The 27,233-nt window shown below is 36.4% G+C and overlaps 1 protein-coding gene across 1 annotated transcript in view; it reads left to right on the forward strand.

Moving 5' to 3' along the window:
* Positions 1 to 10,987: 10,987 nt before the first annotated feature.
* KCNAB1 (potassium voltage-gated channel subfamily A regulatory beta subunit 1) overlaps positions 10,988 to 27,233 on the forward strand; it is a 1,829,051-nt gene continuing 1,812,805 nt past the window's right edge. Inside the window, exon 1 of the mRNA XM_044070489.1 lies at positions 10,988 to 12,366. Coding sequence (XP_043926424.1) covers positions 12,146 to 12,366 — 221 coding nt within the window. The 5' untranslated portion in view covers positions 10,988 to 12,145. The remainder of the gene's footprint in view (positions 12,367 to 27,233) is intronic.

Below are 27,233 nucleotides of genomic sequence, written 5' to 3' on the forward strand. Positions count from 1 at the left end.
GCCTAACATACAAGGCCATGTCAAACCCAGATTTGATGAATATGCTTCACCTCAAAAAATCTAGATCCATCAGAGCCACAAGGGCGGGAGACTTAAACCTCGACACGGCTATTAATAGGACGTGCTGGAGGGATAGATTCATCACCCAAAGACTCCCTATGCTGTGGAACAAAATCCCGGTACATGTGAGGCAGAGCACCTCGCTGGCCTTGTTCAAGGGAAATCTTGACCAATGGATGGGAGATCGCAGATATACCCCAGGGATTACCTCAGTGTCCCTGCTCGACAGAGGCACAGCAAAATAATGGGTATAGTTCCCCATACTAAAGGGGTGGCGTAAGCCACAAAACGATGGGCTAGACTTGTAAATGCCCTCAGGCAGATAGCCTAGTATGAACCTATGAACCTATGAACAGTGTATGTGCACGCGCACGTGTGTGTGAGTACGTGTGTGTGTGTGTGTGTGTGTGTGTGTGTGTGTGTGTGTGCATATGTGTGTGTGTGTGTGTGTGTGTGTGTGTGTGTGTGAACATCAGATGTTTACATAACTGATAGTTTAGAAGTGAAATACTTCTTCCAGAAACAATTACATATGTTACAACAAGCTTGAAACCTTAGGTGGAGGAACTATGTTTTATAGCAATAATATTAAATAAAGTATATAGAAATACCCAGGGGTAGTAAGGCCCTCCGCCTGTAGCATCAGGCCTCACAACACTCCTAGGCATTCCCTAATAACACCCACCTTGTTGGGCATTATTTATTGCCTAAGCAGGTATTTCCATGGTTAGTAACAGCAATGCATTATCTGCTTGTGACCATTTACTGACCTTTGTCCCTTCTATATAAAATGCAGTCTGGACTTCAAAGTTCTTTATGGACTTTTTTTACAAGTAGTGCAAACATGTATACAATCAGTTTGTGTGTCAGTTTCATTAATACCTTTTGAACCCACCTTTATACACTCATTAGCTTTTCTACAGTATCCATTTTTCTAGTACTCCTTCTCTGAGCTATCAGCTGGAACTCCTAAGATCTCATTTAAATTACCGCAAAATTCTACAGTTCTCAAGATACCATCTTTGCATCATTTGGAATAGGCCAGTCCTTACATTAATGAGTTTATACAGGTAAATAGGGGTCTGAATGAAGAGATGAAAAGTCAGCAAGCAAGCGAGAGTAGTAGTGCTGAAATTGAATTTATCCTCAGGTCTAGTGAGTACCTTCATGAGGTGGATCCTGTGTTTCACAAAATCTCACCAAGGTGACACTGTTATATAGACTGTAGTTATATAACATATATCATGGACAGATAAAGGTTAAAAATTAAAAAACTATAGCTGGGTGTACAAGACCCAGGATAAAAAGTGGCTAATCCTGGCAGGCGCACTGGTGCTGGGACTGGAAAGATGCCAGTGTAGAATCCTCAAAATACAGAAACATTCCTACAATGGGGCTAGACCATGCCAAGGGGGAACATGGCCTCCCTGTTGTAGAAGGAAGTATTAGTCCACAAAAATCACAAAAACTAATAGGCCAAAGAAGAGCCATAAAGACGATAAAGTGGACTACTGAGGATAAGAAAGAAATTATTTATAGCCCAGAATTTCCAGACACAAGATATACAAAATGATTAAGAGAGAAATTAGAGGAAAGAAAAATACTTCTACAAGAAAAACTGCCAGAAACTTCAAATAAAAATTTGTATTCATTAATATAACAGATTTGTGAAAAACGGTATATAGATCAAATAATTGATCTGTTTGGAAAGAGAAGCATCTGAGGAAGTGCAAAAATATAAACAACAAAATCTAGAGATTTTTGAAAAATATAAAAAAGAAATATGGACATGGGAAAGAAAGAGAGATTTGATATGGTGAAATATTTATGCAAAGGAGAAAGCCAAATTAATATAAAGAAAGCAGTCCGAAAGATATTCAAAGAGGAAATACAGGCAAAGACATCCAGATATGGAAAATTTGACAATAAAGAAAATATCATAAAGAGAGAATGTAGAAAAGAAGATTAGTAAAGTAGAAGTTAAAAAAATAGAAGGTGAAGTTATGGAGTGCCTGTGATGTGAAGGATTTGGTGTAGAAGGTCTAACACAGGTTACATCACAGCAAGATGGAGCGAGTCCACAAAGTAAGGAGAAGCAGGAAGATCAGGAAACATCTGAAGAGGAAATATAGACATGGGAAAGAAAAAGACATTTAATATGGTGTAATATGTATGCAAAGGAGAAAGCAAAACTAACCAATACAAAAAGAGCAGCACCAAAGATATTTAAAGAGAAATACAGGCAAAGGAATCCGGATATGGAAAACTTGACAATACAAAAAAATATGAAGACAAAGAGGAAACGTAGAAAAGGAGATTAGTAATGGAGAAGTTAAAGAAATAGAAACTGAGGTTATGGAGTACCTACAATGTGAAGGATTCAGTGTAGAACATCTTAATTCAGCACCACAACAGGATAGAGCAATGGATATCCAAATTAAGGGGAAACCATTGGAACGGGAAGCAATTGGTCAGGTGCTATATGAAGATCTTTTGGACCCTTCCACAGGAAAACAGTATAAACATTCACTTGAAGCTGGACAGCAAGGGAAGGAACAGAAAACTGTGGAAACTCTGATGCAGTCAATGTTGAGGAGTGATAGGCCAGTGAAATCCCATTCGACAGAGCAACGGATGGAACAGGATGAAACTGAAGAGAATGTGCCACAGAAAAATGCTACAGAACTTTCTGTAGAATGCCTGCAGGAAATGGAATATAAAAAATGTGCCCTCAGTTTGGAAGAGAATGAGCTAAGAGAATAATTGCTTGATTTAATGAGAAATAGACATATTGAGATCAATGAAAGAAATAGACTGCAGAAGGTCAATAAAACATAAAAAGTCAGAAGTTTGATAAAACCAATGAACACAGTAATTAGGACTACCCTTAGAGATCCATGCAATTTAACAGAAGTAAACAGGATATATTACTGTGCTGCTAAGTTAATAACTGATAAAATGCTACCACAAGAACACAGGGTTGTGAGGGAAAGGGTGGGGAGAAATTGAATACCATCATGAAAATATCAAATAGAGAAAACTATACAGCAATTAAGACAAGAAGTGTCACTGTTAGAAGATTATAGAAAAGGGAATAGATCAGCAAAAATACTTAGAAAGATAGATATGATAAAAGCAATGCACAGTATTAGAACACACCAGGATCTAATATGCACTATCGGAAATAACAAGCTAAAAACTTAGAAGATACAAAGATAAATATAAAGGAAAAGTATAAAATAAGCAATTTAATGATGACCCAAAAAAATTCTGTAGAGAGGTGGGAAATAAGGTAAAAGGAATCGAAAGACCACCAAAAAAGAAATAAATAGATACATTTTGGAAAAGTATTTATGAAGATCCTGTGGAACATAACAAAGATGCTAAATGGATAGAAGAAGTAAAAGAAAGAATAAGATGTTTAAGGGTACAGGATATGAAATGGGATGAAGTAACAACCAGAGAGATTGAAACAAAGTTAAGAAAAGCCTCCAATTGAAAAGCCCCAGGCCCAGATGCAATACTTAACTTCTGGTTAAAAGTATTAACATCTTTGCATGAAGATTTATCTATGTGTAAGAACTATTTATATGCTCACCCTGAGCAGACACTGACCTGGCTAACAACATGAAAAAAATGCTATTACTTAAGAGTGAACCTGCAAGCTACCCTAAAAACTAGAGACCAATAATTTGCCTTCTGATGACATATAAACTATACACTGGAATTAATGCCGACAGAGCTTATCGCCATTTAGAAGAAAACTCAATTATGGTAGTAGAACAAAAGGACAATAAAATAAAGTCAAATGTAACAAAGGGTCATTTGTTGTTAAATAAAGTCATGGTGGAGAACTGCAAAAAGGGGAAGAATCTAAGTATGGCATGGACTGACTATAAAAAATCATTTGATAGTATCCCACATTCATGGATAAAAGAGTGCTTAAGAATGTATAAGATACCACCTATCCTGATCAACTACATTACAGTGACCATGAAACAGTGGCAGACCACTTTGCAATTAAGCCATGCTAAAGGACAAATTATTAATCCAGTGATAAACATTCAAAGGGGCATATTCCAGGGTGACTCACTGCCACCACTGTTATTCTGTCTTGTCTAAACCCATTAAGCAGTCAACCTAACAGCTTAGGCCATGGCTATAATTTGGCTCCTAGAAAACAACAAAGTGTAAAGACTTCTCATCTTCTCTTTGTTGATGATTTAAAACTGTATAGCTCATCAAGTTTCAAAAGTTTTTCAGATAAAATAAGAATGTCATCTGGTCTTGATAAATGTGCAAAAGCAACCTTTAAAGCAGGAAAACTGTAGCACCAAGAAAACATCAGTTTGGGACAAGAATGTGATATAAAAGAATTTGAGCAAGAGGGAGTGTATAAATATTTGGGAACTGATAAAGGATCAACAATAATACATGAACAAATGTGAATAAAACTTAGTAAGGAATACTTCAGAAGACTTAATTTAATCCTGAAAACAGCATTGACACCTAAGTCCATAATACAAGCTGTAAAACAATTTGTTCTTCCTGTCCTAGCTTACAGTTTTGGAGCGACTGACTGGCCCCAAAATGTATTGGATAGATTATATAGGGAAACAAGAAGGATGCTTCATACTCACCAAATGATTTATAAAAATCAGCGCATACCAAGATTATATATTCCCCGTTCTGAAGGAGGGATGGTCCTCCTTCAAATTGATTATATCTATCTATCTATATATATATATATATATATATATATATATATATATATATATATATATATATATTTATATCTGCAATCGTGGGACTTCACACATATCTACTAACCTCACAAGACCCAAACATAGTGAAAGTTTTGAAACATGTGGAAAATAAATCTAAGATGACTTCTCTGCTTATTCTAGCAAAAGCATATCGGCGTCAAGCAGGAATGGAAATCAAACCAGAAGTAGATAAAAGTCAGGCAGCAACTAAATGTGCCAAAAAACAAAAGAAAGAATATAAGGTGAAGGGCCAGATGAGAAGGCAAGGAATGTGGAAAATACATAAATATAGTTGCAAGTATAAAAAAACTTCTGGAAGAACCTCATATTGATCAGGAACAAATGCAGGAATGGTTAAGGAGGGGCAAATTCAAACCAAGAGACAAAAGGTTAATATTGGCGGCCCAAGATAGTGGGCTATGTACACACTGGTTTACAAAGTCCATGAACATGTGAGAGAAACAAGTGTAGATTTTGTAAAACAGAATTGGAAACAGTCACACATCTCGTTGCTGGTTGTGACATACTAATGTCAGAAGGACTGTATACTGAAAGGCATAATAATGTGGCAAGACTGTTGCACTGGGGATTGTGCAAACATTAAGGTATTGAAATGACTGAAAAACACTGGAAACATGAGCCACAAAGCATCATCGAAAATGATGAAGTCTACATCACATGGGATCACCCATTACCAACTGTTCAAAAGATAGATGCCAGAAAACAGGATGTAGTGGTCCATGAAAAGAAGACAAAAGTAGCATTGATTATTGAAATTGTTGCACCCAGTGACTACAGTGCGTTGCTTAGAGAGAGACACAAAGTCATAAAATATGCGGATCTGCAGGCAGAAACAAGAGCAATGTGGAAGAAAGATACCCAGACAGTTCTAATAGTAGTAGGAGCAATAACTCATAAAAAAGAATCTTCAGTCTTATTTAGACATGTTACCAATAGATGTAACTGCATGTGAATTGCAGGAGTCATTACTGGGCACATTGCGGGTGCTGTCAAGAGCACTTTTGGCTGACATCAAAGATTGAAACAATACTAATTTCATGAACTTTAATCGTACTTTGACTTAGGAATGGGGTCCATTCCAATCATGGTATTAGAAACCCAAAAGACTTGCAGAAATTAAAAAAAAGTGTAAACCTTCTTAGAGTTTGATACATGTAAGTAACTGAGAGTTAATAGTTGTACTAACTATTAATAAAATGCCATGAAAATGATGACTTCAGACATACTAGGGCAGATATTTAGAAATTACAATACCTTCAAAAGTTGCAGGGCTAAAACAAAAACAACCCAAACTATGAATTACTATGCACTTGATAAATATTTTTTTTTTTCTTTTTAGGGATTGCTAACATTCCCAGGCATTATTTACCCATAAGGTACCAATTCTGGAAAATTGTAAGCACAAATTGTATTGCAGAAAGCACAAAATGCTATGTCAAACCACTGAGTTAAAAACTAAAATCTAAATAGAAATAAGAGAAGCTAAATAAAACCACTAATGCAGCTAGTAGGACAGACAGCTGCTGATCATGCTGGTTAACACTAGTGACATGAGTAATGAAATGATAAAGGTAAAGCTGTCTCTTTGAATCCTACACAGGATGCGTAACCACTCCAGCACTCATGACTGCTCACTCTGAGCAGTGTTCAAACTGCAAGCAGTCAGGGAAACTCAGAACAGCATTGCCTCGGCAGCAACAAACTAAAATTGTAAGCAGTGACACACTGTAATATGTGAGCTGTGGGTCAAAGAGCTGCATTTATAGGTCACACAACATACAGCACAAAGTCCCAAGCTGTGTCAGGCTGGCAGTAAAAGCAACCTGCTCTCTCTCTCTGTTTAAACAGCCAGAATGCAGGGAACTAAGAAAAAGAACAGGCAGAACAAGGAGTTAAAATTAATAAAACTAGGAAAACTGTAATATGTGAGCCCTGGCTCAATGAGCTAAACTAAGTGCTCAGACAAACCACAACAGCACAATCATAACGTCTGTCATGACAGCAGAAAATGCTATTTCACACTCTAAATGTTGTTTAAATAGGCAGTAGGCAGGGAAATGGAGCCCAGCACTGCACCAGCAATGAAGACAGGTGTAACAATGAACTAAAATTAAATTCAGCAAATGACTGTAATATATAAGTGCTGTGTCAAAGAGCTATAACCAGGGATCATGCAAAATGCAATACTACTGTTCCAGCTCTCCAGGAATAACAGAAAACTATCATGAATTAGTCAGCATCCTAGTATCTTTCTGTGATGCATTGTCTAGTGAAAAAGGCCTAATCTGAATATTCCTTTCTATTAGATTTATGGGGTTATTCAGAAAAAAAGTGTAATGTGACCATGCAGCGACAAATAGCACCATGAAACTAACATAATAAGCCTGACATGCATTATACATGCATGAATGTGAACGTAATCTGGCCATACCATGGACAGTACTGCATAATGAATATTTGCTGCTGTGATAATGACAGTAACAGTACTATTGGACTGAGTTGTAACCAATCAGGTGAAGCAGTGGGAAAACTACTTGCAGGTGGCATGTCCAATGCTATGTGTATTTATATTTCCATTAAAGTTCCCCATAGCTACTACATAAGCACAAAAGACAGCACATAAAAGGGCACCACAGAAAACAGCCAACTAATTTTGTCATATAAAATGAGCAGGAAATGGGACTCTAGGACAGGCAGAAATGTGGAACATCAAGAAGCGGAATACTCAAAAGGACAACAGGAAAGGAAGATTGCTGCATGGGGCAGAAGGGTATACTTGTTTTCAAGGCTACAGGTACCCATTCTCTTAAGAATAAGAGTAGATAGGAAATATAACAAAGAGAAAGTGTGCATATAGCAGGAAGCAGGTGCTGCAAAACAGAACTCAAAGTCTGACACTGGAAGCAGTGACACATAAGAGGGCAAAAATGGTGAGACACAGAATGACAGAGGGTGTATAACTGGTCATGAGAAAGGTTGAACAACAAATAAGTGATAGAACAGGACACAAAAGGATGGGGAATACAATAATGAGGATATCACAGAGTGAGAAAGGCCTGCCAAGCCATCTCAAGGGGAACCCACAAAATTCAGTCACCTATGAGGCTGACAACATGGGCTGGGTCTACTTCTGGTGGCCTGATGGTTGGGACCGACCAAATTCATCACTCTATAAGCCGCATTAGGAGGTGACCCAAGTTGCCAAAGCAGTCATTGACTCACCAGTTCACTTTGGACCTCAATAGCAAGTACACTTCCCAGTGGGAGGCCCAGGAGGGCCTCTCTGCAGCACTCTTAGATGAGGAACATTCACTCCCCCCTCCTGAGTGCTGATGATGGCCACTAGTGAGCCTCTAGGTCAACTTACACAGGGTGACCTTAATCACCCTACAGAGAGACAGGCCTGGGGATTGCAGAAGACCCAGCAGTTAGTAAGGTAGCTGATGCAGAGAGTATTGTCCAACATCTCACCTCTGCCTGTACCATGACTGATCCTACAGAAAAAGAAAATAAACGGAGAAAAACAAAATAACAACATGAGATGGAGACAAAGGCAGAAAGGGGAAGAGTGAGAGAGAAATACAACTGATTGGTTATACGTTAGCGAGTTTATTAGAATATTACTTTACTGTCAGCGATTCCCTACACTTACCATATTATGTGGAGAGCCTGCACACCTTCATTGACAGGTAATCCTATTTTCCTTGATCCCCTGTGGCACTGAAACACATAAAATGAAGAGTAATGGGAACAGCATATCCCAGAGAGCAGACAGCAAATACAGCCAGATACTAGGCATATCGTACAGTAGCAGTCCAAGGATGCAATGTTTACTGTAAAATAGTCTCTCTCTCTCTCTCTCACTTGTTTTTTGTCTCTCTCTTTCTCTCCCCCAGCCTCTTCTTATCATTGGTGGAGAAGATTTGGTTTGAATCTTCATCAGTTACTATATTTGTACCTGCACTACTTGACACAGCAGGTGATGCCACTGGTACCATTCAACACCTTGGCAAGCTGGTGCAAAGCATCTCTTTTATAAAGGCTGCTCTCATAGTTGGCATTCCTGATGGTCTCTGTGCAACGGGTGAACAGGTGTTGCATTCCATACTGTACCAAGTAGGAGCCCTGCCAGAGTCTGTGCCTGCTGTGCACAAGGTGTAAGATGAGAAAAAATGGTAGGTGGGTTCCCATGGCTGCACAAAGTGAATATAACATGATGCACATTGATGGGCATCAGAGTAGTTCAGTGCCAGTCATTATCAGAAAGATGAACATGGTCAGTAGCATGATGCAAAGTAACAGCAGCAAGGGCATGCTTCACAAACATGCACACTTAGAATGAACCTCTAGTATGGGAGTTATTAGGTATGGATCCTATTGCACAGGCTACAACTGATAATATTTTGTATTGCAAAAGCTGCTTGGAGACAATCATGATAAAACACCGAATTAGCATAATTACTATTACAGTTCTTGACTTACCAAGATAAAAACTGTGGTTTCCATTTTGCAAGAGACCACTTTATAGTGAACATTGCAGAGAATCTGAATATAGTGAATATCAAAGTGTACAGGCATATAAATAAACTGACAGCAGACAAAACAATTAATAATATATATTTTTTTATTTTATTTTACATTTGTTGACCAGGAAAGTCCAACTAGGTTCCATAGATCCTGTTTTTAGCGGAGGCCCGGGGAGAAATGCTCCAGAATATACCTCATATGATAGTAGTGACCACACAATGGTGCATATAAACATATATATATATATATATATATATATATATATATATATATATATATATATGAATGTATGGATGTATATATCACAGAGCAGTGAAGAGTGTGGGGTAACATTGTACATGGCATGACAAGCTACAGGGAGCACAATGTGACAGATCAAGGGAAACATGGCGAGGTTTGGTCAGCGCCCCATTTTGTCAGTGCCACAACACTCTTGACATATGCACATGGACAGCATAGCATGCTACAGGTGATATTGGACCCCATGTGCAGCAAACACAGATTTTGCTATCTGCATGTAGCCAATGGACAGCAAGCATGACTAATGCATCCAAAGGCATCACACCTATGGCGCAGTTTCAGAATGGAGAACTATATGAGCACACAGGACTGTGGCTCCCATCAGGGTATATGTGTGTGTGTTTATGTGAATGTATATGTGTGTCTGTGTGTGTGTGTGTGTGTGTGTGTGTGTGTGTGTGTGTGTGTGTGTGTGTGTGTGTGTGTGTGTGTGTGTGTATTGATTGTGTGCTTGTTTGTGTTCGGTGTATAAATTATGTACATATTCAACTTCACCTCCCTGAGGTAAGGCACAATTATATTTATAAGGAAAATATTTACAGGTACTCATTAGTAGTTTGATAACTTTGCATAATATAAGTTATCAGGAAGCAACATGCACTGTTCAGATCCTTTATGCCTCAGTCAAATGCATATATGTATTTAGAACCTCATTTTGTATGTCACATGACACTGGCTTCCACAAAAAGGTACTTCTACAAAAAAGACAAACACATCTGCACCTCAGAATTAAATCCATCTGAATAAGTGTTTTCATAGTATTAATATTTATTGTCAGTAGTGTGCAACTGCGCAACTACCTGTCCCAATGACCTGACAATATTCTCTAAATCTTTTCATTTTCTTGCTGAAGGTGCTTTTGTTTATTATTTGCTGGTTTACTCACTTTTCTATGCACTCAGGTACAAAGCTGTAATTAAATTTGTCACTAGTAAAAAAGTAACAAGAAATTTGCTGTATACAGACAAAATCCTATTTCTGTAACAAAAGTAGTACACGTAACATTAAACAACTGTGCATGTACAAGAACTAACAAAATGTTTCTCTAATTTATAACATTTAACAAGTATCTGTGTTAATTTCTTAATGTTTAATTATTCTAATTCATAGAATTCCTCATAGGAAACAGCTGTATTTGTGTGTGTGTGTGTGTGTGTGTGTGTGTGTGTGTGTGTGTGTGTGTGTGTGTGTGTGTGTGTCTGCTCATGCATATACACATAATCTCACACACACACACACACACACACACACACACACACACACACACACACACACACACACATATATATTTATGTATCTGTGTGTGTGTGTATGCAAAAAGAGAAATCCATATCCATCTGTTAAAAGATAACATACCTATCTACTCTGTATCTCATTATATTTTAATTGACATTTTCCTATGTTGCTCACATCGGTGTAACTTCTGAAGTACTTGACAATCTGGTAGCTGTTACACTGGGTTTTTCCTGCATTTATGATTATTTCACAAAATAGTTATATTCTATTTACTGTTAGAGAAAAGGGAAGGGAGCCAAGAAAGCCTCCTGCCTGCTGTATCAGTTTCTCTTGCACATTTCAGTTTATTACAGTAATTTTCATATATCACGAGTGTCAGCTTAGTCGGCAGCTATCTCTCCCCCAATCTTTTCATGACAGTGCAGTTAAAGGCAATCTCCCTGTAAGAAGCGCTGTTGAAGAGAGCGTGCTCTGAAGCATAGGCTTGTTTCCTTCCCAATTAAAGAGGCAAACTGTGCACCATACTAACGTTCTGCTAGCTGCTCCCGAGGACTGCAAACAATAGCTGTGCAGAGGATTCATCTTCATCAGCTCTTCCTTCCAGGCAAGGCTTTAGCGCAGGAGGCAGTTTTCTTGCAAAGGGTTCAGAACTCAGCAACTGTACCATGAGTGGTCGTCAAACAAAGGAGATAGAAATCATTCATTTTTGGAATTGAGCATATGACTAGTGCTATCTCTGGTGCAGAAGCTTGCCTGTTAAGCATTTCTAGCTTTGGATGGTATTCAAGACTCATTTTGCAGCATGCCTCCACTGATTTAAAATTAACAACCATGCAAAAAGTCTGAGCTGCAAAAGGCTGACTGAATCAATTGACTCATTCCTTTTCACTAGTTAATCTTAAAGAAGGCATTTTTTCTTTTGTATGTAAGGACACTTGGTTACTTAGGACACTTTATGATTTTAAGTGAAGACCTTGTGAAACAGCAAGGAAAACTGCTGACATGCTTATCAAGACCATGCTCTTTTCTGCCCAGTTCACTGTTTGACTGTCACTCTTCAGTACAGCTGTGCTTTTGAATAAGTACATATTATCTGAGCAGCTCTGTCTTGATGCTCCTGTGGGGACTTCACACAGTAAGAGTAGCAGCTGCCCATATCCATTTTCCGGGTGCTCTGCAGAGACTGGAGAAGGGACTGAGGCTACCTCAAAGTGTAAGGGAATTTTAAGGGAACAATGCAAGTGTCTATAGCTTGCACAGAGCATAACTTGAAGGGTCGGAATGGTGAGGACCGGTTGATGACCAAACCCAGTTCTACTAGTCCGAATGTTGTGAACGCGGCCAGGGCAAGGTTTCGGACCGTGGCTATTATTGCTCGCAGTTTGGGATCATTTACACCACAGCACCACATTTCTTTGAAAGAGTCAACTGCAAAGCAGACTGGCATGAAATACCGGTATGCAGTTTTGTAACATTATTAATTTTTGTTGCTGTTTTCCCTTAACTAATACCATCTGTGCTTGAAGAATATAAAGTAGTGTGGCTTATGCTGCTTAAACAGTTAACTTATTATTTCATCTAAGTGACACAAGACCTGGTAAAACAAAAATATTTCATGAGCCTGCCTTGGCGAGACTGAAACCTAGATGCAGATCCAGCTTACATTTACAAGCATTAAATGCATGGCATAGTTCAAAAAGACAATGTGACATATAGACATCTTACAATAGATGTAGGCATTATTATAATTTCATCTTATATGATCCTTATTAAATGTGTGTATAAGAAATGAGACATTTGCCTGTTTTCTGTATTGTCACATAACAATCAACATGTATTTTATAGCAAAATGTGTGATTATTATACCAGTACAACAGTCTGTCTGGAAGAGTTAGATGACTGCGTCTGGCATCTCTGTTAGTTCTGTTTATAACATTCACAATCACTAAGTGAAGCTGAAGGAACTATAAAGTTGCCCCATTGACTATACATTTTTGTGAGACAAGCAGGCTTATTTTCTAATATTACTCTCCATTGATTTATGCATATGTTGATAAACGCAGTCCCTCAAAACTTGAATGATATGGGGAGTGAGGTGCGGATCGCCATCACTTTATTTAATAACAATGTAACTGATTGAAAAATATGAAGTTGGAGAAAAATCACATTGCAGTTTCCTTGAAGCATGATAAAGGGACACTTTCTATAGACAGTGATATATGATTATGCCCTTTGCTGGCAGCAGAGTTCAAACTAAGTATACAATGAGCCTATCACCATATGTGAATATGTGGGGGGCTATGTATTAAATAGACATATGGCAGGAGCTATTTGTGCAGCATGTAACAAAATGCCCACATGGCTTAGGGCACTGAGTCAGATCACTTGTATATCAAATTCTTAAGTTCCCTACACGTGGTTGTCTGTACTACCATACTTAGAGGATGGACACATCAGTGCACAACACAGGAATAAGACTGTGTGTGGTCATTTTTTATATGGTTAGATTGCTGCGAAGGGCTGGTCTTACAGAGGCTGTATCAAGCTGTCTTAGTAGAATACAAATGACATAATGCTGTACTAATCAGTATTTCTAATATGTCTAATATAAGCACTGTGAACCCACATTCTAACACACCTAAAATGAAATGCAGGAACAGAAAAATGTACATAATGTATCAAATGGCATTACCACAGATGCATGTGGTTATACTTAAATTATAGTCCTGATATATAAGCATATCTTGTTCTACACAGACTCAGGCTTCAGCTGGGGGAATTGACTACACCTAGAACAGCAGTTCAGAGAATTACCGGGTAGACTTAGGTACCTGTAATTAATCATAAGATTGTGTTAATTGGTGCATTTGATTACTGTTGTCATTCCGATATGTGCTTAGTGTCTGCAGCAGAAAGGTATTGCATTTGTTGCTACACTGCTATGCTTTATTAGGAGCTTAAAATTATAGCTCTGCACCATTACATTTTCTACAATTTGGCTGCATTTGTATAAGCGAGTAAGCTATGTAGCTGCGCAGTATTAGGCTGTGTGTACCATAATTCTTTACATGTTCAGGTGAGGTATACAGCTATGAGGTACTGTATATTGAACTTCTCAGAGAGATGCTGCAGTTCCATATGTGGGGAACGTCGCTAGGTGTCTTTCATTAAACTATGTACTGAGCAGTTGCCACATCTCTTTATTGTCTGTACCTGTATGCAAATGATTTAAATACTGCATGGCCAAGTTTGCACTGGTACATAAAGTTTACATTTGGTTGCCACTGGGTGATGTACTATGTTGCTGCATTTTCATGCATGCTTCTGATATGCATCTAACTAGTGTTATATATTTCCATGCACACCATTAAAGTACATTTCCATTGCACGGCATTACCATTTCATATGGGGTTTTGTTTGCTTCATGTGGATTTTGCTGTGCACCTGGACAGCACTGGGTTTCAGATTAAAGAGTCACTGGCTGCCAGGGGGCTGTATGCATTCTATTGCTGAAAGGCATGGTATGCTTAGAGCATAATAGGTCAGTGTATGGGCTGATAGGTGCATGCACATAGTGGGTATTTTTATAATAAGTACATGAAACTAATTGCATGGGCATTGTCTAAAACAGCATTTCTCAAATTCTGTGGGCAGTCTCCCTGGAAAGGCACAGCCTACATTAGGGGAGGTGCAAGCAAGGTTGAAAATGTATTGAAAACATTACTGCTTAGTATTGTTTTATGTGAGATCAGGCTGAATGCTGAAAGTAAGAAGCATATGTGTACCTGACCTTTAATCATTAGTAAATGAATAATGTATTAACACAACTCTTGGTTACTTAAAAGTGTGTGTGGGGGGAGGGGGGTGTTAGGGGAGAAGGTTAGCCTTTTTTTTACTTGCTTTTTAAGTGCAGCAAGTGTATCTATCTATCTATCTATCTATCTATATATCTATATATCCATATCTATATCTAATCTTCCTCTCTGTATATATATATATATATATATATATATATATATTTCTTTTTGGAAGGCCTAAAATACTTTTTTGATATCTAGGTCTAGATCATGATCTTTTGTGTTTGAGGGAATCCTAATGTGAGAGAATTCAAATATGTATGGTTTTGAAAGGTTAAGGGTTATAGATATGGCGGACAGCTGTCTGTGTGATACGTGAATGACTGCCTCTATAAGTCTGCATGCTTAAAGCTGAATGAGAAATTCCTATCTGCATATGTGGCAGCAGATGTTTTTGTGCAGCTACTTGGACTAGTGTACCATCTGAGGTTTAACAGTAAAAATGTAGTCCTCTGTTTGCTGCTAGCTGGCTGAACAAACACTTTGCTAAGTTTGATGTAATCCTATTGAGTGAATATGTGCTTCCAACTAGATAGGATGGAGTGTGATAAAAGGTGGACAGCACAGTGTTTTACTTTATTGATTGATTAATTGTAATCAATGGCTTAATGAATTAGATGAAAGTGCACTATGCAGCTTTTAACCCCCTCCTGTAAAGCCCTGTAAGATTCATTAATGATACTTTCTTCCTAAGTAGCATTTAAGCTGGAGCTCATAGCTGAAACAACAGCATGATTTACTTGTAAATTATTCTGGAAAGAAGAAAAATAGCTGGTGAATCAAAAGGCATAATCCTAACATTTAAATCTAGCTGTGAAGTTAATGCAATTAGAGATTCCAGTGTTGCATTTACTAAGTTGTATATTTGAAAACTTAGCAGGGAGGGTCAATAATACACCTTACAGCAAAGGAAAAAATGATTACATCTAAAAGGCACAGTGTTTAATTTTTAATTAATTTAATTATCGAGTATTTTAGTTATTTTATTATTTTTTTAATTGTTTAATGTTTTCGTAATTAAGATTTCATAGTGTGAAATGTAACCCAATCTTACTCTCTCATTCCTAAAACATCTCAGAAGAGTTTAGACTGTATCGTGCTGTTGTATTCTGTGAAAACTGTCATTTCTATATTTTAAATGAAGGTATGCTAGGGAGAGACACCATCCCAATAGAAGTAAAGTGGGCTTCTGCACTACAAACCCCAGAAGATGTGCACTGACATCACATAATGAGTACAGTACATGTGAAATGAAAGTGTCACATAGATGATATTTCAGTCAGGCTAATCATAGCTCATGCAGAGATGGTAATGATTAGTAATCCTAGCCTTTGTGTGCAGAGTGCATCTAATAGTAAACAGTTCCCTCATGAAAATAAATGCAGGAGATTCACCATAGCATATGTTATGTCACTAATATATTTATAAAATACTAAAAAGGTGGCAAGGCAGGTTCCTTAAACTATATATTTTAATTGTGTGTGCTGTATATTCTGGAATTATTCCATATCTCTAGAGTATGGCTGACTGACTCATAGCCTGTATCCCTTTGTTCTGATACAGAAGTTATGGATGAGAAAAAGGTTGGAATGTCTCTCCAAATCTTTTTTTTTCACCTGCTCCAACCTGTATTGTTTAATGTTTATTCCTTTTGAGCATATTAATTCCTCAGATTCCCATTTTATGTCTTCACCTTAAGTTCAAAGCTGCCAATTTCACTGTCTAATGGCCATGTCCTTAATCCATGTGTCCCAGCCCCTTCTTACAGTAATACCTCCCTGCAGGTTATGAGCATCAACAAAAGCCTCCAACATTTTAATTCACCCCCCTTCCACAGGGGTAGGAGAGGAACGTTATCATGGCTGTCATCTTCTCTCATATGAATTTTTACTAATACTCTAGCAGCATGTTAGTACATTTGTATTTTTAGCAGCTTATCTCATTTTAGGTCTAGAAGTTTTTCATAACAATAAATATGCATCCATCTTTTTCTGCCTTTGGGATAGCTGAAAATATTTCCACTCAATAAGCTATATTTTCTCACTCTCACCTTATTTATGCTCAGTAATGTGAAATGTGAAACCATTTATTAGTCATTTATAATCTGTCAGAGTGGACAGACACACAAGCAATGATGTAAACCACATTTTTTGTTGTAATCAACATAAGGGTTTATGAGCAAGTGAGGTGAATGACAGCTTGAAAATGCATACAGTAGACAAAACACAAGATATCCTGCTGTGGAAGCAGAAGAGAATGAAGTGTACAAGGCTAAATATGCACAACTTTGCAAAATATGCTGTCTTCTTGCTAAGCAGAATATGATCACATGTGAGCAAAGCTTTACACAGCATGAAGGGAGACAGGGTTAAAAGGGACAGCAAGTGGTCTTTCTGCATTACGAGACTGCAGACTCAAAAAAATGCTTCCTAGATCTCTAGGTGACTGCCATATAGACCTAATATAAAAGAAATGATTAATCTAGAAGTGACACAGACTAGGGAGGAAGCAAAAACAAAATGCTGTTCTAATGTGCTGCATAAACAGGTCGAAATAGTGTACCATTCCTCTGAAATATGTTTGCAAACAATATGCAGAAAACTGCAGACACCTGGGATTAGAAGCATCACACTCACACTGCTGAAACTATGGATCTGTTTACTTGAAACTAATACTATATCACAATTAGTTAGATTAATCAAATTTCATCAATGGAACACATTTCATGTTTGCTTCAGTATTTCAGGCTTGATTCAACTTATTTGGTATAATATTACTTTTATGATTTCTTAAAACCATTACTAAATTAGTGGCATGAACATTTATATAAGCATTTTTAGTAGGAGCTGTATAAAATTAAGAAGCACACTTAAAGCAAGCTCTGTTTTTTTAATTTATCTATTCAGTCATTCATTTGTTTAAGGATAACATGCGCAGTTATTCATGCGTTTTTATGTATACACATGATTGATTACCAATATGTGGAGACCCCGAAGACATTTTTGTTTAAACCAACCAAAGTACTCCAAATTGTTTCTGCTGTTTGAATGCATTATACTACAGCTGAAGACATCACGGGGTGGTTGATTTAAAAATTATATCAATCACATTCGGAAGAGTAGGGATGTTATTTAAAGTTGTTTTATAAATGACATAAAAGTCTGCAACCGTTGCACAGATGACCGCTTCTGAAATATGAAGTCCCAACTGATTCAGGGTAAAAAACTTGATTGCACTGACAAAAATGTCAGCTCTACAAACTTCAGACTTCTAGTGTACGTACTTCCAAGTCAGACTGATTAACATCAGTTTAATCTGTGATGAAATGGCAGACATTTCACACTGTTTAATTCTATTATACCTCTTTGGGTTTTATACTGGAAAACAGGCTGAGGCATATACTCTGTATTTAGTGGTATTACTTTTACAGGCAAAGACAAAGTATGACACTGCCATAAGAAATAAATATAAACTGATGTATTAAAATGGCAAACCTAAAATATATACATTTAGGATGCATTTGTAGAATATAAGCTTCCTTCATCTGAGCAGGGAGTATAACAGGAAATGCTGAGAACTATTTAAAAAAAAATGCTTTACACTGAGTCACAAAGAAAGTGGTGTGCTGCAAACTTTCTGACATGGCACTGAAAGACTGCTACAGGCATTAGTAATCTGTTAAAAGCCAGAGGCTTTGTGGTCCCCAACAGTCACCTAGTGTGGTTTTTCTGCATGGCTGCCTAGGCTGATCCAGTAGCCAGCACTCTGCAAGCTGGACAAGAACTTGGAAAATATGTACGCCTGCCAACTCTGCAGCCCTCCTTTGGAGGGAGCTAGTTTATTTTTGAAACAGATCATCTTCCAGGGAACATAGTGTGGCAGATGAATATGTAAACTGCAGAGCATGCATCAGTGTGTGTGTAACATCTATGGCACCTGTGCACGGAAGGGAACCATACTAGTTTAAAGTTAGACAAAATGAAGAAAAACAGATTGTTAAACACTATAATGAACTAGAGAATTTTATGATCAGCTGTAATGATGCAGGCTTGCAACAATAGAGTTTACTATGTAATTGGCATGGAGATCAGAGTTTACAATATACCCAAAGGAAACTCACTTACATTTTTCTTGTAAGCAGTGATCCGCATAGACTATTCTCAAACCTATACCAGGAGCACTATCTGGTTAGGTGTCTTGTTCAGAAGCACAGAGTAGGAAAATGGAGGCTGAGGGAATCAAACCCCAGACCGCAGGGAACAGCTCATTCAGTTCATAGTCATAATTCTCTGAGCTGAGAGACCTTTTAATTTAAATGGTTCTCCTGATGGTGCTGTAATACATTAATTGTCTCTGTAAAAAGAATGCCATTTTGCAGTTTCAGAACATTAGCTATAGCAGATTAGAGAAAATAAAGCTGTGCATGCATGCTTTTATATATGTGTTTGTGTGTGTATGTGCGTGTGTGTGTGTGTGTGTGTGTGTGTGTGTGTGTGTGTGTGTGTGTCTTTTATAAAAATATTGAGGATCCCCAAAATAATTATTTTTGGGAAGAATAAATATTGCAAATTTTAGAAGTATATGTATGTACTATCATTAAATGCTGTTTAATATTTTTATTTCACTCTGGTTCAAGTTAGACAGAAGGTAAAACAGTTACAGCAAGGGCACAACGTAGATAAGAATGAATGCACAGTCAAATGAAGCATGAAGGGGCTTTGTCTGGCCTACCTGGCCCACAAGCTGTTATGGTGATGTCATATTCACCTGCAGATAATCATTTCTCGTATACCAGGATCTTACCCTTAATGTAACAGCTAATTATGCATCAGTCAATATGAAGTACATGGCTGACCATTATGTTGCATTAAAAATGCAGGTGTTTGAAATCCTCATTTGTCCAACACAAGACACTTTTAAGAATATTTTGTAAATTTTCAATATTTAGATGCATGACAGCCGAGTGACTTCAAAGAACTTACCATTAATGTTATAATTCTGATATGAGAACAATACATTATTGTACCTTCTCGACTATGATGCTTGACAATAATAGCCCAACAGTGTGCATTTGTGTTTTGTGACTCCCATTGTTGGATAAATAGATATGATTGTAGCAGCTGCATAACACAGAGGCATGAAGAATAAAATTTAATCTGCTCAAACCTGATGACAAAGTTTATAAAAAACAGTGTATCTCAGCTCGTCTCATCTAGTTGATCCATACAAAATGAAAGGTACATACAAAATAAAAAGATGATAGAAGAAACAAAATTATAAATAATTTATAGTAAAGGTAAATAAATGAAGTAGTATCAAGACAATTTGCATTCTGAGAAGACTTCTGTGAAATAATATGGATGAGCTGAGGCTGATATACACAAACCATTAGTCTAATAAATTGGATAAATTGTTGACAAATTGGGAAAGGAAAGGCAGAGACAAACTTAATCTTTTTTGAGAACGTTACCAAGTTAATTTTTGACTAGTCTGATGCTGATGTGTAGCACTAAACTGGTCACATAACAAACTAATAATTTCAGCTCTCCAGCATCTCTGTCCAAAATTTGACTAGTGAACTTAATAGGATGTTAACTTAGATACACCAACAGCAAAAAGCAGCAATAGACATTATCAGAAATCACACTGTAGATTGTGAGAAGCCTCTGTACGTCAACAATTCCCAAGTGAGCTTTAAAAAGAGCTGACAGGGAGAAAAAACAATAAATCAGCTCTTTTATTCTCTTTTACATGAACTTTGGAGCAGATAAAAAAATCTAATCTTTGAGATGTGGTAACTTACTAAATAATCTTGTACTTAATGAGTTTTGGATAAAAACAAAAATGCTTAACAAAATAAAAAGTTAGACTCCTATCGTTTATATAATTTCTGAATCACTTAAACCCCTTTTCCATTACATTATATGCTGGTGATAGAATATTCAAGAAAGTCCAAATTCTACCACTATACGTAAACTGTGTGAAAATAATATTTCAGTTATAAGTTTTCCATGAGTATTTTTTGTTTATTTAAAAAAAATGTTTTTTTTTCATTTTTGTGGACATGTAGGTATTGTTTTATATATGTCTATAATGATAAAGAATCAGCTTTCCATTTTACCATATAGGCTTGTGAGTGACTAGCCTTTTTAAAGTGTTTTTTATTGAATTGTCTGATTACATTTCTGATGATTACCTTTAGAAGACAGAGGAACTAGCGAAGCATACACCAGTCATAGGAAGCATTATTTTTGCATATGTTTGTAGCTGAAAAGGAAAAAAAAGAAATAGTATTATACTTCTAAAAATGGTCATGGGAAATTTGTCCACTTTCTCTCAGTTGCAAGGGAACCATTATATCTAGTACAGTAATCTTCAAGGGAAAGATAAGAGCTCAGCTCTGAAAGCAAACATTTAGTTATTTTTTGTGTAAGTGTGTGTGTGTGTGTGTGTGTGTGTGTGTGTGTGTGTGTGTGTGGGTGCAAGTGCACAAATGGTAAATTCAGGTGTATATTTCTGAGTACCACTCCTAACCCTTGTTTATTTTGTTTATAAAATAAGTACAGGCAACAAAATAATATAATAAAGAACTAAATATACAAAGAACACTTAATCCCCCAAATCTGGTATAAAATCATACTTGTGGATTTCAGTGATATAATCCAAACTTTACTTGTGAACTTTGTACAGAATATAGACATGGAGTTCATCAGAATGCATGAGAAACACACCACGGCTGTTAAATAACATTATACAATCACGCGACTAGTACAATCACATGAACACAGTTTGCATTCTTAAACACACAATACATAAATTTAAAACATGCACATAAAAATGATTCTAATTAAAACACATGAATAAATGAATACACATGTAAATTAAGTTAAAATTTGAATTTTATCAACCTGATAGATTTTAGAAAACATTTCTCATTTAATCTAGGAATTTTGACTGCCTGAAGGTGTAATTGCCATTTGACCCAAGAGATATATGGAGTGTGTGACCATGTAGTCAATAAAAACTGAAAAACAAACACAAAAAGACTCACATAGTGTCCTAGAAGTAGTAGATATCCTCCAACAGTCCATAAAAATGCAAATCTGAGTTAATAAAATAGTGATTATGCAACACCTTTGGGTTAAAAAAACACTGTTTTATTGATTTTGTGCTTTTGTCCCAAATACATATAGGGACTTCTTCAGAATAACTAAATAACACAGGTTCCTTACTAAACCAGTAAAGTAAGCTCATATTACCTGTAAATAAAATTGACAATCAACTTATTAAAGGAAAATGTTACAACACCATCAGTAATAAGTTTAAATGTCATACATAAAAATAACAATGACTTGAATAGTTATATTAGAACTCCATAATAATAATAATAATAATAATAATAATAATAATAATAATAATAATAATAATAATAATAATCCCTAAAAACATACATGTTTAAAAAATGTATTTATTCATTTTCCAATTCATGGTATATAATTTAAAATTTGGCTGCTTTCAACTTTGAAACAGGAAGAGCAGATAAATATTCATTAAGTCCTGGTGTAATTGAAGCATTCGTTTTAAACTGCCATGTAAGTTCCTTGTATTCAGTGTTGTTTTCCCAAGGACATGGTTCTTGTTGGATCACTTCTATTATACCAAATTTAATTCTGAATTTAATTTTTAAATTCAATTTTTAAAGTCTATGTTTTAGGGTTTATAATAATAATTATTATTATTATTATTATTAATTTTAAGGAGTTGTAATATTTATATTCAACACTTTAATTAGTCTTGGGTATGTTAAACTGGAAAGTCCAAAACATATAAGCTACAGATGGAAAATTCTACAGCTTTGGGAATGGTGAGCAGTTGTTACATTCTTCCCTAAAACCAAACCTCACCAGTCATAATCGTGCAATACCTGAAACTGCAGTGTAGCCAGCCAACCATGGGGCCAGATTCATGAACACCTACATTAAGTGTACACTAAATCTACACTGTCTGTATTCAAGAACATCCCTACCACATTTTGTGCTGTCTTTTCACTCAGAAAGATTATACTAAATGTACACAAAGTCTACACTTTGTGGTAACCCTTATGAATCCCCCTTGATATTTAAGGCTGTAGGAAAATCAGTAGGAAAACTAATGCTAGGAGGAAGAAGGTAGGAGTTATGTTTGTCTTGTCTATTCACTCAGAATGGTATATATATATATATATATATATATATATATATATATATATATATATAAATATATACATATATATATATATACTTAGTGGACACTTAGCATAGGCATTCATGAATCTGGCTCCATATTTTAAACTAATCTTCCTATCTAACCAAGTCTCTTCTATTCCTTGTCATACCTTTTGGCAACACCTCTTCTGATTTATCTCCTACAAACAATAGTCCAATGCTTATGCAAGGTATCTTATGAAAGTATTGTAAAAGACCAGACATGTATGACCACTGTTGTTCAGTGGTCATGATGCTTTCATATAACTAATGCACATTTATTACATCCTTTTGGGGTCCATTCTGTAGATAGTGTTTTGCCTAAGCTACCACATTAGGATATCCTTCAAGTATGGCTAACAAGCAGTACCATGTATAATAACCATTTTCCCTTTTAGATCTAATAGCCTGGGAAAAAATAAGTTGTCTTTTATTGTGAACCCTTTTTTTTTTACCTTGGATTCAGGTTGACTCTTATTTAATGCATTATTTTGCCATATCTTTACCAAGTGCATCCGTCAAAGTATCTGAAGAAGTCTCATGTGTTCACTGAGGCTAGCAAATCCTTCTTAAGTAAAAAGCATTTCATCCAAAAGTATATTTTGGTGTGTAATTCCAGCCCTTTATGCTGATCCACCACTATGACCACTATATCAAAATGGAATGCTTGACACCACAACATCACAAACCATGTTTTTTTTTTTTTGTTCAAGGGACCATAATGGCTTTTCCAAACGGCATAACTGTAAATAATGACAGCCTATTGTGTAAGGCTTGAACACAGGATCCTAAAAGGCAATATTTAAGGCACCCTGTTTTCCATGCTTAGTTAGACGTTTGAATCATACTGGTGTATACAGTCTGACAGCGTGTTATGGAAGCATTTGTCCTCATAATCATTATGCCCTCCCCCACTTTATGTTTTTAATCAACTGCAAATTATTTGCCCTCCCCCATTTTAGGTTTCAATCAACTACAAATTATTTGCCAGCCCCACTTTCTTTCTAATCAACTGCAAATTATACATTGACCTTTCTTCTTCATAGCTATAAATGACAACTTCTTTATAGGTTTTACAGTCAAACTTAAACAAGTGACAATATCTTTTGTGCATGGATATCAAAGATTAACGAATACTTTCTGTCAGGTCTGCTTCCACATTCAGAACCATTCAAATGCAGTACTTTGTTATCTACGATAGCACTTGCCTAGGTTTCTGACTCCCTGAAATACTGACACCTGTTCTGTTGCCTAAGAAACAGATCTTCATTTCTCCCTTTTTTCTATCCTACTTTTGGAAATGTATTTATAATCTTATTTACCACAGCATATATTGGTTGGGGAAAAGTGGCCAGCTGCTCCATGTGCAAAATATTAGGAGGCAAGATTGGCCAATCCCAATTGCTGTTTAGTTTATACTGGCATTTAGATATCAATACTAATACTGCATTTGTGGAGTCAAACTAAGCAGTGCAGAACTCCCTGTGTTGCATAAACTGTAATCCATGAAGAAGAAAACCATGCTCTCCATTTCAGAAAAATTATGTGTAATATAACATTTTAGAACATGTGCCTCATCCATATACTATACCTGACAAACTCCTATAGATACTTTCATAACATAATATAATAATGACATGAGCAGGTCCAGTCCACCAGCATAAAGCTCACCAGTTATACAAACACTAGATGCTTCGGAATCCATCAGTGTATAAACCGAAAATATACTAAACCATTCTGTCCATAAAATGCACCTGTGATTTGATATATTATAGTGCATGGAATGTTAGGATTATATTAACAAAAAAGGTTCAGGAGAAAGACATACATATTAAGCATCTTTCTGAAATCAGAAAGGTATTTAACAAACTTTTGTTATGCACCACTAAGTGTTAAGATGGTCTTTTGTTTGGGGTTAATACTTGAAAGTGCTGGCTTACGATCAAAGAACAGCAGTAGAGGATAAAACAGCTTTGAAACATAACATCTATAATTTCTCTAAAGTTTCAGCATAGTAACTATAGAACTAAACCATAAGGGAAAAAAGGGAAAAAATCCAAGTCATTAAGAAATTATGTTTGAAAAAATAATGTAACTACTGTAAGCAAAAGTCAACGTTTGTGTAAGAAAGCACTTTCACTACTGTCACAATTTATGCAGTAGGCTCAGATGATGAACTTGTCTGTGTGTGTGTGTGTGTGTGTGTGTGTGTGTGTGTGTGTGTGTGTGTGTGTGTGTGTGTGTGTGTGCATGTGTGTTATTATGTGCATGGGCATCTCTGCGTGCCTGTTGTCATCATTCAAACTTTCTTACAAAGTAACTAAAGGTGATCTTAAAATCTAACTAGAACTAATCCATTTAGAATAATCCTGTTGTCTTTATTTTTACATTTTTTAAAGTTTCCTTGATTTTGCTCAGATGTTTAAATATTTGCCTTCTTTACCTTATTGCATCTCCTGCTCTGCTTTTTTTTATACATTTGCTGTTTTTTTTGTACTTCTACTTTGTGAGTAGTTTTGTTCCTTCAATAGGTCCTTCCTCACTTTTGTTCTGTGACAGCATAGGACTTTTTGTTTCTTTATACATCAGCTAGTTCAAGCTTTTATCATGCAGCATATAAACTTACTATACCTTACTTATTAAATGTTTAATCCTAGATGGTGCATGCTGCAAAGATTCTCCTGTAAAAAAAATACATTTCCTTTGTATTCATATAAAGCTGCTTCAGTGACTTGTTACATCAGTATGTCTTTAGCTATCCCCACACATTACATTTAGTAGGTTCTCAGCAACCTAGCTATACACACTCTCTTGTTTGTCACTGCCGTTATTATCTTGAAATCTGGATTTTTCATTAATGTTCCTAAACCATTTAAGATGCTTGGGCATTTATTGTTCATGAAATAATGAAATCTTCAGTAAAGCTATGTGTTTCTTAGACAGATACAGCTTGAGTTTCTGTTGTATGCCCAGATTTGTCTGAGAATCTAAAAGCCAATAAAATATCCCTTTGTCTAGTTGTCCTGATGTGATATTTACCTCAATCTTGTTGGCAATGAGCAGGTAATGTTTTACAGTAATTGCTATCTGTGTTAGGTATTTGAGGCTTCATCCAAACACCCATAAGTTAGACTGCACTATTGTTAAATCGAGTCTCACACCATCACACAAACCAGCAGGCATGCCCCCATCAATCTGCACATCCTAGTCCAAAACAGAGATGTTGCAAAGAGGGACAAGACTCCCTGCACTTTCCTCACCCCTGCTAGCTTAAACATATCTCCTCCAAGATTGCACAACAGTGAGCAAAGGGCAAATCCTCTCACCCCACAAACCCACTTACACTGCTAGACTGATACAATCTGCATTGCTTTGTTGAACTTCCTCCATTGATATTGTACATTTGATGGAATGAAACAAACATGCACATTGATAAAGTACAGAATGACAAAGTGGAAAACTCCTTATGTGCATCTACCTATGCATCTGTCTATCTATCTATCTATCTATCTATCTATCTATCATCTATCTATCTATCTATCTATCTATCTATCTATCTATCTATCTATCTATCTATCTGTCTATCTACCTGTCTGTCTACCTGTCTGTCTGTCTATCTATCTATCTATCTATCTATCTATCTATCTATCTATCTATCTATCTATCTATCTATCTTTCTATCCATCTGTCTGTCTACCTGTCTGTCTATCTATATTTTGGAGGCATCCTGTGGATATGATCTGTCTTCATTACACCAAATTTACCATGTTTATCTGGCACCTTATCTCCTTCGGTATCCAAATGTCAGTACTGTCCAAGTCTAGAAGTTTCTTCATTTACTAAAAGTTTCTAATTCTCTGGTCATCCTTCCAAGTTATGTTCACCTAGATGCATTTAGTGGTGCCATTAGAAACAACCCTAGCCAGTCCTTCATGTTTTTTCCAATCTCTATCACAAATTTTTGATGGTGTCTGCTCTTAAGACTGAAGGGAGGAAGCACTCGTTAAAGTTCTGCATCTGAATTTTTTGTTTCTTCTTTACAAAGCATTTCAGTGACATTCATTTCTGTGCTTTTCTGGTAGCTTTCATCTCAGTCCTGCTTTTCCTGTGATTCAGTATACCTGTTTACTTTTCTGAATCCCTGACATCTTCATACTGGAATGGTCATAAGCTTCCAATGTTGTGTGATATTGCTAGCTGTAAATGAACTAAGTGTCAACATA

Source organism: Protopterus annectens, chromosome 4.part1, assembly GCF_019279795.1.
Source record: "Protopterus annectens isolate FY-2018-M chromosome 4.part1, PAN1.0, whole genome shotgun sequence".
Classification (NCBI taxonomy): Eukaryota; Metazoa; Chordata; order Ceratodontiformes; family Protopteridae; genus Protopterus; species Protopterus annectens.